We start from the raw sequence: 16,711 nt of genomic DNA, 5'->3' as shown, positions 1-16,711 counted from the left end.
AGAGTGTAAGAGCCCGAAGGGGCTGTACAGTGCAGTCTCTTTTGGGGATGGCATGAGCCAGTGGCTGCGTTTCCATAACAGTATGTGTCCAAAGACAGAGCTTCAAATGCAATGAGAAAAAAAAAAAAAAAAAACTGGCAAAACTAAGTGGAGGCGTAAGACGGCTCAGCTAGCTCATTCAGTCTAGCATGAGCCCCTTAGACAGAGCCATGAAAGAATCCACAAAGACACCTGGAGTATTCAACATTCTCCTCACTGGGAAAAAGAGAACCAGCAAAGAAAGCAGTAAGGACGCAGGTGAGCTAAACAAAAGCATCACCCAACTGCGTCCAATTGCCAGAGAGCAGAGCCGAGAGCAGCGGAAGAAACAGCCGGCGAGACTGCACGCGGGCCATATGAAACCTTAACAAGAAAGGAAAGCCTGATGCCGTATCAAAGACAACAGAACCACGCCGTAAATAACAGAATAACTGTTTCAGTCGGAGCCGACAGCTGGGTTTTGTTGCTGGAGAGCTGAAGAGGTGACGCATGCACTTGCTGGTGGGGTATGAAGCTGAGTGGAAGTGGGAGCCATCGCTGCAAATACGCCCAGGTGCCTGCGACATCGCTCTTGCGTAGCCATAGGCAACTGGAGGAAGGGGTGAGTCACAAGGCCACATATGCTTGGAGCTCAGTGGCACTGCACACGGAAAGACGTTGACAGCAGATTGTGCCAGCCCCATGCCAGCCCTGCAATGGAATCCTCACTCCACACCTCCCTCTTCCTCCTCCTCTCTCTGGTCTGACTACGAGCAGGTAACTCACTGAAGGGTTCAGGCTCTGGCTACTTCGCAGTCCAGCCCAGGTCCCTCTGATGTCCACACACTGTGGTGTCTCTTTAGTGATCTTGTGCCCATCCCTAAGACACCACACACAGAGGCACAGCTGTCCGTGATGATGCTCTCATTCCGGTATCCGCACCATAGCATGAAGGTAGCCTTGGAGATTTTCCCTTATGTCGGATTTCAGCAGAACAACCTGCAAAGCTCCCCACGCAGTCTGGACCTGGAGGAAAAGGCCGGTAGAGTGGGAGGCTGCCAAAGCAGGAAACGGCTTCTTTCTCCTCCTGCGGCTCTTCATAGAACCTTTTCTTCACCCCCGCCCCCACCTTGCTACTTCCCACAGGAAGAGTCGGCATGAATGGCTCAGTGCTCTTCTCTGTCCTCACGGATGACCAGGAGGCTCTTGGGGGTGCTCTTGGAGAAAGGCAAGAAGGCGCAGGTGGTTTGGACACACTCCTGATGGGATGGGTGCTGGAGAACCTGGCTTTTCATTAGAGATGTTTCTGAAACAGTCTATTCTGGGATACTCTGTGTATCCCTCTTTGCCCAAGACAGCCTTGGCTTACAGCTGTCTTTTAGCAGACAACTTACCGACACGTCCATGACTCTCAAAAGCATCCCACTTCGGCATTAAGATCCCACCATCTTTGTCATCCCAGGTCTTGGAGTGAATGCTAAAGCTTTTGCTCATAGTGTCTCTAGTGATTCGCAACTCCCTGTAACCCCAGAGCCAGGAAATCTGAGCCCCCTCTTCTGGCCTCTGTCGGTACTGCACTCACGTGCACATACTCTCCACACATACATACAATTTTTAAAACTAGAGCTCAGTAGTTAAGAGTACTTGTTATAGCCAAGTGTGGTGGCACATGTCTGTAATCCCAGCACTCGGGAGGCAGAGGCAGGCAGATGTTTGTGAGTTCGAGACCAGCCTGGTATACAGAGTGAGTTCCAGGACAGCCAGGGCTACACAGAGAAACCCTGTCTAGAAAAACAAAAAAGAAACAAACAAAGCAGGTGAGTTAAAATCAGAGCTTACAAGCAATGCCGGGACAACGGCCTTTTCAAAAGACTCAGAAGATTCTCTTCCGTGCTGGGAATTGAGAACCACTGGTTTTATGTGTTTCTTTTGCCAGGATGAAGAAAGAGGCTTTCTCCTCTGCGGATGAACCCCAAAGGTGTCCTGATCTGCGATACACTAAGTGTCTTCGCTATTGGCTAGCTGCACACTGAGGCTGGGGGTGTATTTAGCACATGTGAACGCCCCGCTGTTTCATTCTGAGCAGGGTCTCAGCCTGGCCTCCAACTCAAGGCAGCTCTCCCGCCTCAGCCATCCAAGTGCCGTGATGACAGGCGCGAGTCACCACGTCTTTTACATTCACTGTCTGAACAACCTAAAACCATCCTGCGAAGCAGCTCCCGCACCTCAAGTTTCGTGTTATTTCAAATATACTGGATGGGGCTAAGTGACTTGGTGAAATTTACACAGCTGTTTAGACAGAGAAGTCAGTGTCTGATGGCGAAGCTCCAAGCTTTGTACTCAGCCCGTCTTGTCTTCAGACAACCTTCGGTGGGCAAAGGAGCTACGACTCAGCATTGGAATCATCATCAGTACTTTCCCATGGATATTTCATGAATAAAAAACCCTCACCAGAAGCCCACTCCCCCCAGAGAATCACAGTGTCAGAAGAGCTGCCTGTGTGCAGGAGGCTTTGCTCCCTTCTTACTGTAATCTAATTTTGGAGAACAGCAAACCAGAGGATAATTCCGGGCTAAATCGCATTTTCATTTTTAATCAAGTAGCCAATGTAATTGATTATGTAATAATTCCATCCTCTGCTTATTTTTAATCCTCGGGACAGCAGTACCTCCCCCTATTAAACTCCTTTTGACCCTGGTTCTGAAGACTCATTGCAATGCCGAATCTGACAAGAGTCACGTCCGGAACACGGAAGTGAGGCACATCCAATAACTGCAGAAGTGGCTTCCTAGGGAACAAGGGCCCACAGCGCCACCCTAAAAGAGCTGGCCGAGAGACCGACTCCATCTTTTTTTTTTTTTTTAAGATTTATTTATTATTTATTACATATACAGTGCACATTAGATCACATTATAGATGGTTGTGAGCCACCATGTGGTTGCTGGGAATTGAACTCAGGACCTCTGGAAGAGCAGTCAGTGCTCTTAACTGCTGAGCCATCTGTCCAGCCCCCCGCCCCCGGCTCCATCTTGTTTCCAACAGGACGGATGGCCTTATCAATAACAGCCACACGCTAAGAGTTTTGATTCTGTAGCTACTGCTGGGAAACCAAAGGGCTTGGCTGAGTTAGCCAAACACAGCAGCGCCTAGTGACTGATGAACTCACACACTGTTTAGGAGGCTGAGCCCTGTGACGGCCAGCCTCATCTGTCAACCAGACTATGTCGGGAATGACTTAAAACCCAGATGGCTGGGCAAACCCATGAGGGAAGTTTTTTCTTAATAAACCATTTTGAGGTGGGAACCCCATTTCTAATCTGGCTCTTCTGAGGTGGGAAGACGCACCTGTAGCCTGGCCCGCACCTTCCGCGGGCAGCCTAGGTAAGGACGCGGGAGAAGGGAGCTGCCCACTTGCTCTGCTCGCACTACTGTGTCCACTCCTTTCACCGGGACTAATGTCTACTGCTTTGGGATTCCACCCTGTGTTGAAGACCAGCTAAGATGTGGATTCTTGGACCTCCTGTGGGTCCACAGCCACTGTTGGACTAGCTGGACCACAGCCTGTAAGCCAGTCTAACCACCACCGGCTTCCCACCCCCATCCCCACACACAGGCACTGTGCACATTGGATTCAAATGCACGTCTCTCCACCTCCACAACTACACAGGTAAAGAACTAAGTAGTGCTCAGCAGTTAATCTTGCAGGGGACCCAGGGTCTGTGTGTGTGTATGTGTGTGTGTGTGTGTGTGTTCTGTCCTCTAGAGAACCCTGACACAATTCCCTTCCACAAAGCATGAGCCTTCAGTAGTCATTAGTGCAGGGGATGTGGTCATTCACAGGGCAGGTCAATTAAGAGGCCTCCTGGGAACGCAGCTGGCTGACTCCTGCTGACAGTGGCTCTCCAGGTTTGTGACAGTCTGTCGTACTCGGGGTGATCTGGATCGAAACTAACCATGAGCTCGAGGGTCAACCCCGTCTTCTTCGTGGGAGGCTCATAACTGTTTAATGAGAAAATGAGGGGGTGGGAGAAAGGGCGACCCGGGTCCAACATGTGGGCAGGGCTTTTTCTGCATTTACTCCCCTCTTACAACGTCTGCACACACAGGCTGAGCTGTAAGGAGGGGCCAGGTTTCAAATCAGTTCTAATAGGCAGCCGGACTGCTTTATTTTAATTGTCCTGCGTATGCAGAGTATGGGGAAGTCATAATGTACTGGTTAGGTTTTGTCAGCTGGACACAAACTAGATTCTGCAGTCTTTGAGGCCCTTGCAAGGGAAGACACTAGAGCCCAGTCTTTCCTGGGGCCTGGCAGTCCACTTCACCCCTGCCTAACCTCAAGTCCCCACAGGACAGCTTTGCACATGGCACAAGTAGGGCGGAGGCTAATTGGTGCAGGCCAGACACGGCAAGTCTAGTTAATGGCGTTGCCATCATGTCATTAGCATGCCAGGTCTCAGGAAATGATAGGCAAGGTCAGCTTACCAGAAACAAATACTAGTGACCAAACTCTAGCCACCCAGCCCAGGCACAGATGTGGTCCTCTTTCTGCATGTCAGTCTTTTCCATCTCCCTCAATGGGAAGCTGGAGAAAAAGGAATCGCCCTAGTGCCCCTCCCCCTCATCTTACAGCCAAGTCCCATTTGAGTCTCACCACAGGCCACGCCCCACACTGTAGCCACCACAGGCCACGCTCCACACTGAGGTCACCACAGGCCACGCTCCACACCATAGCTACCACAGGCCATGCCCCACACTGTAATCACCACAGGCCACGCTCCACACCGAGGTCACCACAGGCCACGCTCCACACCATGGCCACCACAGGCCACGCTCCACACCGTAGCCACCACAGGCCACGCTCCACACTGTAGCCCAGGAGCACCCTATACAGGGCAAAGCTTTCCGACACCCACTTTGGCACGGCACCACAAACTCTCACTCTGCATAACATCAAGTTAAGCTAATGTAATTTACAATTAGCTCTAACTAGTCAATTAGAATGGAGAACAGACTGTAATGCACACAGACTGACGCCACCATGTTCACACTACTGTTAAGTGGGCCTTCTTTTCGGTGGGTGTGGCAGGTTTGAAGGAGAATGGCTCCCATAGGCTCAGATGTTTGGATACTTGATCCCCAGCTGGTAGAACAGTTTGGGAAGGATTAGAGGTGGCCTCATTGGAGATTGGTCACTGCAGATGGGACTTTGAGATTCCAAAAGCCACCTGCCATTCCCACTGTGCCCCTCTCTGCCTCTTATGGATCAAGGATGAGTCAACTGTTCCACCACACACTTGCTCCACCACCATGGACTCTAACCCTCCCGATCTATAAGCCCAAGTTAACACTTTCTTTTACAAGTTGCTGTGGTCATTAACTAAGACGGTAGGATTTTAACATTTTTATCCATTCAATGAATAAATGGGCTCAGAACACAATGGATGGTTTAAAGAACGGCATACACACATGGTGGTGGGGGACAGGCCTGTTGTTTACCTGTAATTCTATTCTCTGACGTCTCCCTCATGATTTTTTTTTTTTTTCACTTTCCACATCATTTGGTCATCATCACACCCTCATCTAAAATATAGAAACAACTTGGGCAGCACATATATGCACGCCCGTGCACGTGGGTGGGTGTGTGAGAGAGAGAACAAGAGAGTGGGGCGGGGGGGGGGGATAGCACACACCTTTTCCCCCGTCTTCAGTATTTGAGATTTCTCCACGGTCCCCTGCCACACCAGAGATTTTTCCTGCCTTCTAATTCCTTAACTGGCAGAGAAAATGAAGCCACCAAGACCCCTTCGGCTGCACCACGAGGAGCCATGTCTACTGTGGACAGCACTGGCAGCCGCACATGCTCGGTGCGCCCACCTGCACTAACTGGACCTGCAAAGGTCAGAACGGCCTTCACTTCATCACAGCGAACACACCGTTCTTCAAGGGCAGCTGTGGGCATGAGCTTGGGTATCAAGTCATAACTGCTTGGAGCCTCATGTGATCCTCTCAGCTGAGTGTTTTGGTAAAGTTCTCTGCTTCTGGAAGGACACAGACTCTTATAAAATGAAGACGTCATGACTGACATCAAAGAAAGTGAAATGTTCAATCCAGGGCTACAGAGACCAGCATTCAAACGGGCTTACTTCAGAAGCTCGGAGGCAGGCAGAAGGGACTTGGAGAGCACAGGATGTGTACTGACTGGTGCGAAGGGCTTTGAGGGGTGACTTCATCTGCTCACAGTGAAATGGACAATGTGCAACATGGAAAACAAAATCACCCCAGGTTTGTCGTCTTTGCAGTGTGCCTCACTTACTGCCTAGAGCATTTTCAGAGCCCTAACAAAGTAGGCTTCCAGACAGGGCTCTCGGGAGTGTGAGGTCAGTTCCAGGAACAGAGGGCTGCTGGGAGAGCAAAGGGCAAACCGGGGATGACAACCGCACATGAGTAGTTCATGTCACTTGGACTGGGGTCCGAGTACGTGCCAAGCACATTACAGGAGCAAAGGCTACACTGCCAGGAGGGAAAGACACACACCGGTCTCTGGGAACTTTTTTACTGTTAATCCTACCAATCTATGAGCATGGGATATCTTTCCATCTTCTGGTATCGTCTTCAATTTCTTTCTACAGACATGAAGTTTCTCTTACACAGGTCTTTGACTGACTTACACCAAGATACTTTGTTATTTGTGGCTATTGTGAAGGTTTAATTTTAAAAATTAACCTTATATGTAGTCTGACCTTATAGAGTCATTTTCTCCTATGAGGGTCCCTGCTCTAGGATGACTTTAGCTTGTATCAAGTTGACAAAAATAAAACAAAAATCAAGCACAGATAACGTCCACATATACGTGAATACGTATCTTCAATGTCAAAATACAAACCAGGGGTTTGTCTTGAAGGGAAGCCAGCACATAAAAGCCAGCCTGGACTGGGGCTCCCCAAAGCCCAAGGAGATGGCCGTTCAGGGGCAGCGGGGACAGCTAAGGCTGAGTGTGATGTCTAGGATGGTGAAGCCCTAGACCCCTCTTTTCTTTGCTCCCATGCGCTCTGTGCCACCATGCCATAGGCCCAACTCAGACCCAACTGCCGATGAACTGAGACCCACGGAACCAAATAAACCTTTCTTCCTCATAAGATGCTCGAGTCGGGAAGGTAGAGATCACGCAGCAGACGGGTGTTCAGTAAGGAGAGCTGTTTTATCCTGTGCGGTTTTCTAGGCTCTCTGGAGAACAGAAGGACCAATACAATTCCTAAAGTGTGTGCTTCTACTTGCAAATACAGTTTGGGCAAAAAGAACAAATATATACTTAAAAACCAACAAGCACAAATAAGTCAACTTTAATAGGTATTATTCTGTATTCATATAGCGCCTTCTTTGAGAACCTTTATACTGCTTTACAGACTTCCTCTTTAGTTAATCCCCACAACAACCCTGTGAGGTAGGTGCTGCTCCCACGCACAGGAGGGAGACTAAAGCAGACAGGTTGAGCGACCTGCCCAAGGTCACGCCGTTAGTTCACGGAGCCCAGACCCCAGCGTCCGGCCTCCCAGCCACATCCCTCAGCAGAGACTCCTTAATGAAAACACCTTCACAGGAAGGATCGGGAGGTTGTTATCAGTGAGGTCTTCCTACGGCCATTACAGAAGGAGAAGTCGACACATGGCTGAGGCCTCGCGGGCGGCCACTACAGCATACTTCCTGGCCCCGTCCGAAGCCACCCGGCTGCTGTTGTAAGTAACCTTCTAAAGGCAAAATTGCTCGCAGCAGCCACACGACTCAGAGTGGGCTTAACTTAGAATATTTACTTTTAGTTATGATAATTCATAGAAACTTTTATTCTAATATACAAAATTTGGGACCGCTGCCCCAGCAAACATGTACATAATTACAATAACTAGCCTTGTCCAAACTTGCATCTTCCTCATCATAATCACAGGCAAACTACAATCACCTGGAAAGGCATGCTGGGTGGGTCACCTTTCACATCCTATACCTGTTATCCTCAGTCCCCAACCCAAACCCTGTATGTTTTTTAAGTTTACTGAGTTTCTGATAAAATTCAAAATGTTTCACTTAGATTCATCTGCACTAAGAATAAAAGTAAATTTAGAGCCGACAGGCGCTAGTTCTTCCCTGCAAAGGGTGCAGTGCAGACCTGAGCCAAGCGGGAGCGGCCGGCTGCCTGGGGGACCAACAACGTGGCCCGAACTTAACCAGGCTAGTCTTGTGTTTTAAGTTCAGAAAACCGTGTGCGAGCAAACAGCACGGTAGGTCAGTGCTGCCCGAGGCAGCCTCAAGGACTCAGCCCTATTTTATGCTTTCTCTCTGAACACAGAGCTGCAAAAAACGCAGCTCTGAATTCTAACAGTTTGGTTTGCGCTCTCACGTGCACGTGTTCCCACGGCTCCGACTCTTCCACGCGCTCGGCTGTGGTTCTCTGTGCAATGGTGGCAGGTAACAAAACCCAGCCAGGGTAAGGCTTCAGAAACTATAAAAATGAGTGTGTCAAAGGTCGTCTTTTTCTCCCAGCACATCGGTCTCTGAAGCCCACTTAGCTAAGTAACCCTCTTACAAATCTGCTTATGGGATGAATACATGAAGTCATTTCCTGAGCTAGAAGGTACAGAAAATAAGTGTTAATCATAGCAGCACAAAAACATTTCTTTTTGCTGTTTGCTTCTCAGTCAACAGTTTTAGTAAAATAACTTTAGAAAATTGGGGGCTTGTTAACAGGCCACCACCAGTGCATGAAGAACAAATGTAGTGACCGGCTACCCCAGGCCTGACCGCTGTGACTCTGCAGGTTCTACTGAGCCACAGCCACACTGCCTGATGCTCAGGCACATGTGGAGGCTCCCCGTACTGTTGCTTAACTGCCACGGGGACCACACTGTGAGCGAGCATCTCAACACGGCTCTGACGGGACGGGTCGGGTGGAGTTAGGAGCAGGAGGCTTTGCAGGCTCCAGCTGTTCCCTGGCACCCGGCAGTGGGGGTGCTGGTGGATCTAGGGGTCCTTCCCAAGGCTAAAAAGAGACTAAAACAACAAAGCTGTGACAGGTTTTGGGGTTCTGGACGACAGTGTGCCGCTATCCATCACACTGGGGTTTCTTTTATCATCTAGCAACAGAAACTTTCTATTTAATGAAATTAAAGCTATTTTTTTTTTAAAGTGACAAACTGTGACCGAGAGGAAACACTCAGCCAGACAGTCCCTCCTGACAGTACTGACCTCGCTCACTGCAATCATCTCATGATTATCTTAGTGATTTCAGCTAGAATTTTCAGTTCACCTTAGAAACAGAAACAAACAACAGGACTACTTCTGCTGACAAACTAATAAAAAGGATTTGCTGGCAGAGTCGTCGGCACTACAAACAATGCTTGGACTCCACCAGTTTAAGGAAAATAAATAAGGAAAAATGATCATTACAAAGCCAGTCTTCACCCTGGGGAATCAAGAACACAGCCCTGACCGACCGTCCCCTCCATGCGCACACACGTTGTATCAGCACACGCTTCTCCACAGAAGCAGAGTATCTCACTTCCTGACACTGGGCTCCGCGGCTGTGGGTTCTGGGCGTCAGGAAGGCACCTGCAAGGATTGGGCCCAAAGGAACTTTCCAGTATGTCTGAAAAGACCACTCAACCGCTCCTGTCCACAGCGTAAGCACCCCGCGCGCTCTCGCACAGCGCGGTGTGCTCAATCAACCTAGCACATCCCAGTTCTCCCACTGCCCTCCCAGGAACTCATGACTGGTATGGTGACTAGAAGAAATGTGTTGGCAGCCACAGCTGCTGTATAAGAGGAGCTGGTTTCTCTGATCCCACTTCCTGGTGTGGAACTGCACGGACAGCATGATTCCTGAGCAAAAAATTCAACTACTGTGATCGGAAGGGCATGTTAATCCATAGTCTTTGCTTTATTGTAGGCAAAGCGAGCTACTGCCCCGCGCGTCCTGCGTGTCTCCGTCTTCTTAAACATCAGCGCTATCCTTTCCGCAGCAACCAGAGAAGCCGCAGAAGCTTCCGTCCACTGTGGCCCCTTCAGTCCCGAGACTGATAGAACAGGATGTACCCAGACTCCGAGTTCTTGGAGATATCGGATGTCAACCCGTAGAATTCTTCAATAGCTTGTGCATCTATTTTCTGTGAGGTAGAACAGAAACATTAGCACCTCCAGCTCTGACAACAATGCTTTAAGTACAAAGACCAACAGTATCCAGTGTCACTAAGAATGGGGCCTGCGGTGCTCAGCCACGGCTGACGAGAGGCACTACAGTCACGCTGGGAACACTTGAGCAGCAACAGGCACAGCTCAACACAACAGCTACCCTGAGCCCGCACCTCTCTATCCAAAGTCTCGGCTGAACCACACGAACCATGCTAACTGTCAGCTATTCTGGACATGTGAAAATGGTAAACCCTAACAGTCTAGCCTGATGCAGAGTCAAGGAAGGTGAGAGCATCTGTTAATAAAGGCATGGTAGCGCATGCCTGCAATCCCAGCACTTGGGAGGCAGAGGCAGGTGGATCGCTGTGAGTTCCAGCGCTGACACCCGAACACCTGACCACACTCGGAACCTGTGAGCCTGGTCTATAAAGTGAGTCCAGGACAGCCAAGGCTACACAGAGAAACCCTGTGTCAAAAAAAACCAACCAAACCAAAAAAAAAAAAAAAAAAACTAAATAAATAAATGACAGTACAAGATGGTGACAGTCAACAGCTGATGAAGTGTCATGTCTCCACTGCTGTATCCACACAGCAGGGAGCAGGAGCCGACCCCCCACCCCACCCCAATCATTCCCGGCATGCTCTCTCACCATGCCGATCACCATGTGAGCTCTTCCTGCCATCATCGTGGACTCTAGCCTTCTGAAACCACAGCTACACTCTTTCTTTTATAAGGTGCCTTGGTGCTGGTGTTTCATCGCAACAATAAATCCTAACTAGTACAACTGTAATTTGTTATATAGTGCAACACAACACGTCTTTAGAAAAAGAAACATTTTTACAGCATGGCAGTGGTGGAAGCCTCCCCTTTTTGCTCGGGGCTGTTTAAGGCTGGTTGGCAGCTCAAACTCTGGGAGGAAGGAGAATTCAGACTAACAGAGAGCCCTGATCAACTGCCTACAATTCCCCATCAGTCACCTGCGAATGAGAAGCCACAAAGGAGAAAAGAGGAAAAACACACAACTTCAAAGACATCAGGGAGCTACTTACTTCAACAATGTCATCATCAAATAACAGCCAAAAGTCATGACTCTTAACTATTGCGATATAATGGCCTCGATTGGGACCACTAAAACAAAAGAAAAAAGAAGAAAAGTTAATTTTTAAAAAATGTTACTTATATTACCTTCTTGTCCTAAATGTCAGAGTTTAAAAAGAAGACATTAAGAGTGTGTGTGTGTGTGTGTGTGTGTGTGTGTGTGTGTGTGTGTGTGTGTGTGTTGGTGCACAAGAGTGCAGGTGCCCCTGGAGCTGGGGTCAGAGGCAGCTGTGAGCCTCCTGCAACTCTCAGCCCCTGGAGGAACAGTGTGTGCAGAGCTCAGTGGTGCAGTGCTTCCGGGGCATGTGTACGACTCTGGGCCGGTCCCCTGCAGTAGTGGGATGCAGGCATGTGCATCATCCACACAGGGAGCACACAGGAAAGGATGTTGAGAGTGGGAGTGTCCAACGCCAGCCGCTTAAATGCTGCTCACAGCTGCTGATGCCCGAACACCTGACCACACTAGGAACCGTTTACCTTGCAAAATCTATTCAGGCAGCATTGTTTCAACACCAAGACAAAAAGGTGAAGGAGCCAAGAGAAAGCCGAGCTCTAGCAGCTGCGACATGGGGCCTCCGACTAAGACTTGAGCAGGAATAAAAACAAAGGCATGGGTTTAAAATAGTAACAGTTTAAGCTAATTTCAAACCAGCCTGCTCTTGAGAAATAAGAAGAATGTCAGTGTCTAGCTAGGTGTTCCAGTGCTCAGGAGGCGGGGCGGGGGGGGGGGGGGCCGAGCTTCAGGCCACCCTGGGCTTCACAGCAAAGACTTTGTCTTAGAAGGGGGTGGGGTGGGGGTGGCTCACGGGTTAAGAACACTAGCTATTCCTGCAGAGGACGTGGGTTCAGTTCCCAGCACCTACATGTGGCTCACAACCACCTGTAACTCCAGCTCCAGGGCACTGACACCCTCTTCTGGCCTCTGAGGACGCTGCACACATGTAGGAATGGCCTCCCAGGCACAGAGTCCTGCGTCCGTCCGTCCCACTATGACAGCCCTGAGCACACCCTCCAGAGTCACCATTACCTTCCACAGTGAACCACAACAGCAACGAGGTCGTACATCCTGTCAGGGTTGGTTGCGTCTCCTGAAGTGTTGAACAGCCGAAGTTCTAAGGGAAACACCACCCGGTAGGAAAGCTTTGTGTAGCGATGAAGCTGGTCCATATACTTAAATCTCTTCAGGTGCAGAGCTAGGATCATGGGGAGTTTCTTAACTTTCATCCTAAACAATAAGATAAAGACAGAACCCAGAGAACAGTCACTGTGAGCTTAAAACTAAACCACTCAGCCGCTGCAATAGGAACCATGGTTTGGGCCCTCCTGAAATCTGACTTCGTTCTAGAAAAAAATTTTCTTTTCTCTCTCTTCCCCAAGACAGTGTTTCTCTGTCCAACCCTGGCTGCCCCTGGCCTCACTCTGTAGACCAGCCTGGCCTCGAACTCACAGAGCTCCATCTGCTTCTGGCTCCTGACTGCTGGGGCTGCAGGTGTGCGCTGCGGCCACCTGCCTGGAATGCGTTCTTAATGAACCTGCCTCTGCTACCCATCATTTCAATGCGCACGTCTCACCTCATGTGTTTGCTAACGACGGATCTACTTGTTGATATTTATGTTAATCTGCGGCCCTGATGTCAGACAAAAAGCAATGTGAGACATCTTATTTGAGTCTAAGTGGGTCATGACCAGCAGAGACAGCTGACAGCAGCACCAACTCATCCGGCCCAGGAACTGCTAAGGAGTGCACAGTGCCGTGCTGGGTGAAGAAGCTTCACAGAGAGGGTCCCCGAAGACGCAGAGCATCGTGGTGGCCACAGATGCTCTTACAGCCGCAGGACGGTCATCTGTCCTACTGGCAATGACGAGCTGAGCAGCAGCTCCAGCAACTCCCAGCACATCCCAAAGCCAAACTTGCACCAGAGGACCTGCCGCTGACAATCTGCTGCTCCGAGGCACGACAGCTTCCTGGAGCCCAGCAAAGGTTTGCATCAGAGACGCAGATGCTAAGCAGCATGCACTGCTGCAGCCGGCATCCGCAACAGACAGGCTCGCTTCTCCGCCACAACAGAGCCTGACTCCATCTAGCACAGTAATGCCTCCAACAGTAACGAGCCGAATAAGGAGCTTGGTATCATGCACCACAGTCACCTCCATTTCCCACGCATGTGACGCTTTGCAGGGCAAACACTTCCACAAGCAGCAGGGCACAGAAAACACTTTCGAGGAGCTTGGTGGATCCCAAAATGCAGGCTTTTACACTACAGGAATAAACAGACCTACTCACTGGCAAAATGTACAGTTTTGGTTGCTACTGATCGATAGACATGTGCTTGAGCCTAGTTACAGTGAGTTAAAATCGCTGTGCCCATTTAGCAGGGCAGCAAGAGCAGGTTTTACCTAGTGACCTAGTCTCTGCTCTCAGCTTCACTGACAGTGTCAGAGATGGGGGTCCATCTCAAGCACAGGACCTTAAATCCAATCCAAACACTCAACGTCAATCCTATTGGCTCCTTTCCCTAGAGCACCCTAATCACACTGGGAAAGAGAAGACCCTTCGTGGGAGCTGCCTGAACACTGAGCAGGGAGAGCCAAGGACATAGCTTTGCTAAGTTGTCAGCCATGCTCCAGGGAGTCACCCCAACAAACTCAATGCTATTCCAAGCTGGAATTCCCTGTCTGTCTTAAGTACCTGAGCTGAACTGAAAGGTGATCTCCCCAAGAAAACTCCCACAACAGCATTAAAGACTAAGTGAGAATAACATGGTGAGAATAACACAGTGAGAATAGCAATGCCATATATTCTAGAAGGGAACAAAATAACCTGTGAATTAAAGAGTCCAGCTTTTAATTGTGAGACATTCTAACATCGTATTTGCTTTCTTCTTCAATGCTATTTCTCCCACGGTTACCTGCTTTCAAGTCCTCTTTCAACATTCAATTCTTTTAAACGCAGAGCTCACATTATTCTCTTCAATCCTCCATTGGCACTTTACACATTGGCCTTGACCTAGTACTGCTCGATGCCCCAATCTCAGCTTTTTTACCACTCTTCCCCCTCGCCCCCCCAAAAAACAGAGTTTCTATGTGTAGTCTTGGCTGTCCTGGATTCACTTTGTAGACCAGGCTGGCCCTGAACTCACAGCAATCCGCCTGCCTCTGCCTTCCAAGTGCTGGGATTAAAGGCGAGCGCCACCATACCCAGGAGTCCCCTCTTATTTTTATGAGCAATCTAGCTGGACTTTAAATGGGGCCAAGAAAGAGCAGTTTATGCAAGGAAGGGAGGAAAGACAGTACAGCCAGCTGAGGGCATTAGCAGGGGGGATGGGAGAGGGTCAGGCTGGGAAAGAGAGACTGGCCACTTACAGGGGTACTAACCAAAAAAATAAGGAAGACCAGAGCCAATCTCCACTATCAGAGAGGGGCACTACAAATGTCACACAGGAGACACAGGAACAAGGCCCACACCGTCAGCTGCAACTGGGGCCATCAGCAAATTCACGGTTCTCAGTATAGATGGGTGCAGACGCAGACTTACACAGGACCACACACACCCCCTGCTCAGTTCAGCAAGGGCTCAGAGTCCTAGCTTCCAAATGCCATCCCTGCCCCACTGACAAGAGCACAGCCCATCATAGGAGCAGCTGGCTCCAAGTGCAAGAAGCTCAACTGAGCTTAGGGCGTGCATTGAAGCACTGGGCAGAGAGCAGTAACGCGGCTACAGCCTGTCACCAGCTGAGCTGTACATAGCCAGAGCACCGAAAACAGGAACACTGATGGATTACAACCCCCTCAAACAGGAACGTCTCAGTGCAATTTAATGAAAAATGTAGTATTTGTAATCTTTAAGTATCTCTACATTACTTAAAAATTACAACAGGGCAACAAAGTGCAGCTTACATGGAGATTTCTAGGAAACACCCTTTTTCTTTTTCTTTCTTTCTTTCTTTTTTTTCTATCTCTCTGTGTAGCTTTGGCTATCCTGGACTCACTCTGTAGACCAGGCTGGCCTCAAACTCAGAGATCCACCTGCCTCTGCCTCCCAGTACCTGGATCACAGGAGGGGACTACTGCATCCGGGCTCTAGCAAGTGTCTTAACCATGAGTTTGGTGGTGGCAGCAGCAGCAGTGTCACGTGCAGAGGCTCAGCATGGCCAGCCTACCCCAGGAAGCCTGGTTCCTGGAGCTATTTGGACCTCAAGTCCCGCCTACATCAGTTAACCCCTTGTGCTCAAACTGTGTGACCAGTGCAGTTACTGCTGAATCCCGCTTCCTTCCCGCGGGCCTGGAGTTTGGAGCAATGTATCAGAGAACACCTATGTGACAAGTACTTGAAAGGACTCCTGGGCACGGAGCCTGCAAAGATGGTGTCCAGGCAGGGACTTCAGTGTCCTGTGTCACTGCACTGGAGCAGGGCCTCCTGGAAGGCTGCCTGGCCTTGCCCTGTCCTCTGTGTCTTTCCATGATATCTTAGCTGTGAGCATGACTATATACCAAGGACCGAGTCCTAGGAAATCACCAGCACAGGGACACGCAGACACCTGGGACACTACAACTGTTTGCCACTTAACAGGACACATCTCTGCAAGACTCCTTTCCAAGACATCTGAGCCAAAAGACTGGAGACACAAATCGTAAGTATAATGCGTGGTTCTGGGCATCACTCATCAAGCAAGTCTCACTGGGCCTTAATTAACTGTGAGCGCGGACATAAGACTGTGGGACTGCAGACACAGCTCAGTGGGTAAGAATGCTTGCCCATGTGTTTAAAAAAGAACAAAACACCGAGAGCCGAGTGTGGTGCTGCTCACCTTTAACCCCAGCACTCAGGAGGCAGAGGCAGATGGATCTCTGAGTTTAAGGCCAGCCTGGTTTGCACAAAGAGATCTAAGGCAGCCAGGACTACATAGTGAGTCCCTGTAATTAACACACACACACACACACACACACACACACACACACACACACACAGAGCTCAGTCCCATTTTCTCTAAGAGGCACTGACTTACCGTTTGTGTGCTTCCTGTTTGCTTCGGCACTCTTCACAGTAGTATTTATATTCACTGCACAGGGTTTCTGTGTTACTAAACCCTCTGTGAAAAATACAAAATGAGCTTATGTTAGGTACACTTGAAAACTACTAACTCACTTACAAATACCAAAACCAAAAGTAGATAATCAAATTGCAAGAGAAATAATTTTACACACACCTTAAGCAGTGAGTGATTGATGTGTTTTGTTCCACGTCAACAGAAAGGTCTAAAAAATCTTCATCTTTGCTGCTTATCTGTAAATACAGGAGTTATTTCAATTACCAGGAAGCCAGTTCCCAGCTGCCTGGTTAAACGAATTATGCTCAAAAGACAACTACTTGCTTGGCTTGAAGTATCTCAAAGGCACCGAGCAAATGCCCACCTCTCAC

General features: G+C 49.3%; 2 protein-coding genes across 2 annotated transcripts in view; both read right to left on the bottom strand.

Annotated features, from left to right (window-relative positions):
- The window catches only part of Cdk8 (cyclin dependent kinase 8), a 571,315-nt gene that overhangs the window by 313,082 nt on the left and 241,522 nt on the right, over nucleotides 1–16,711 (bottom strand). The gene's annotated exons all lie outside the window — the stretch shown is intronic.
- The window catches only part of Usp12 (ubiquitin specific peptidase 12), a 48,369-nt gene continuing 40,820 nt past the window's right edge, over nucleotides 9,163–16,711 (bottom strand). Inside the window, exons 5-9 of the mRNA XM_051162917.1 lie at nucleotides 16,500–16,576; nucleotides 16,299–16,382; nucleotides 12,321–12,518; nucleotides 11,245–11,323; nucleotides 9,163–10,169 (exon numbers count right to left, since the gene is read on the bottom strand). Of these exons, the coding sequence (XP_051018874.1) occupies nucleotides 10,068–10,169; nucleotides 11,245–11,323; nucleotides 12,321–12,518; nucleotides 16,299–16,382; nucleotides 16,500–16,576 (540 nt within the window). The 3' untranslated portion in view covers nucleotides 9,163–10,067. The remainder of the gene's footprint in view (nucleotides 10,170–11,244; nucleotides 11,324–12,320; nucleotides 12,519–16,298; nucleotides 16,383–16,499; nucleotides 16,577–16,711) is intronic.

Source organism: Acomys russatus, chromosome 19, assembly GCF_903995435.1.
Source record: "Acomys russatus chromosome 19, mAcoRus1.1, whole genome shotgun sequence".
Taxonomy (NCBI): domain Eukaryota; kingdom Metazoa; phylum Chordata; class Mammalia; order Rodentia; family Muridae; genus Acomys; species Acomys russatus.
This window is presented reverse-complemented; position numbering and strand designations above follow the sequence as displayed.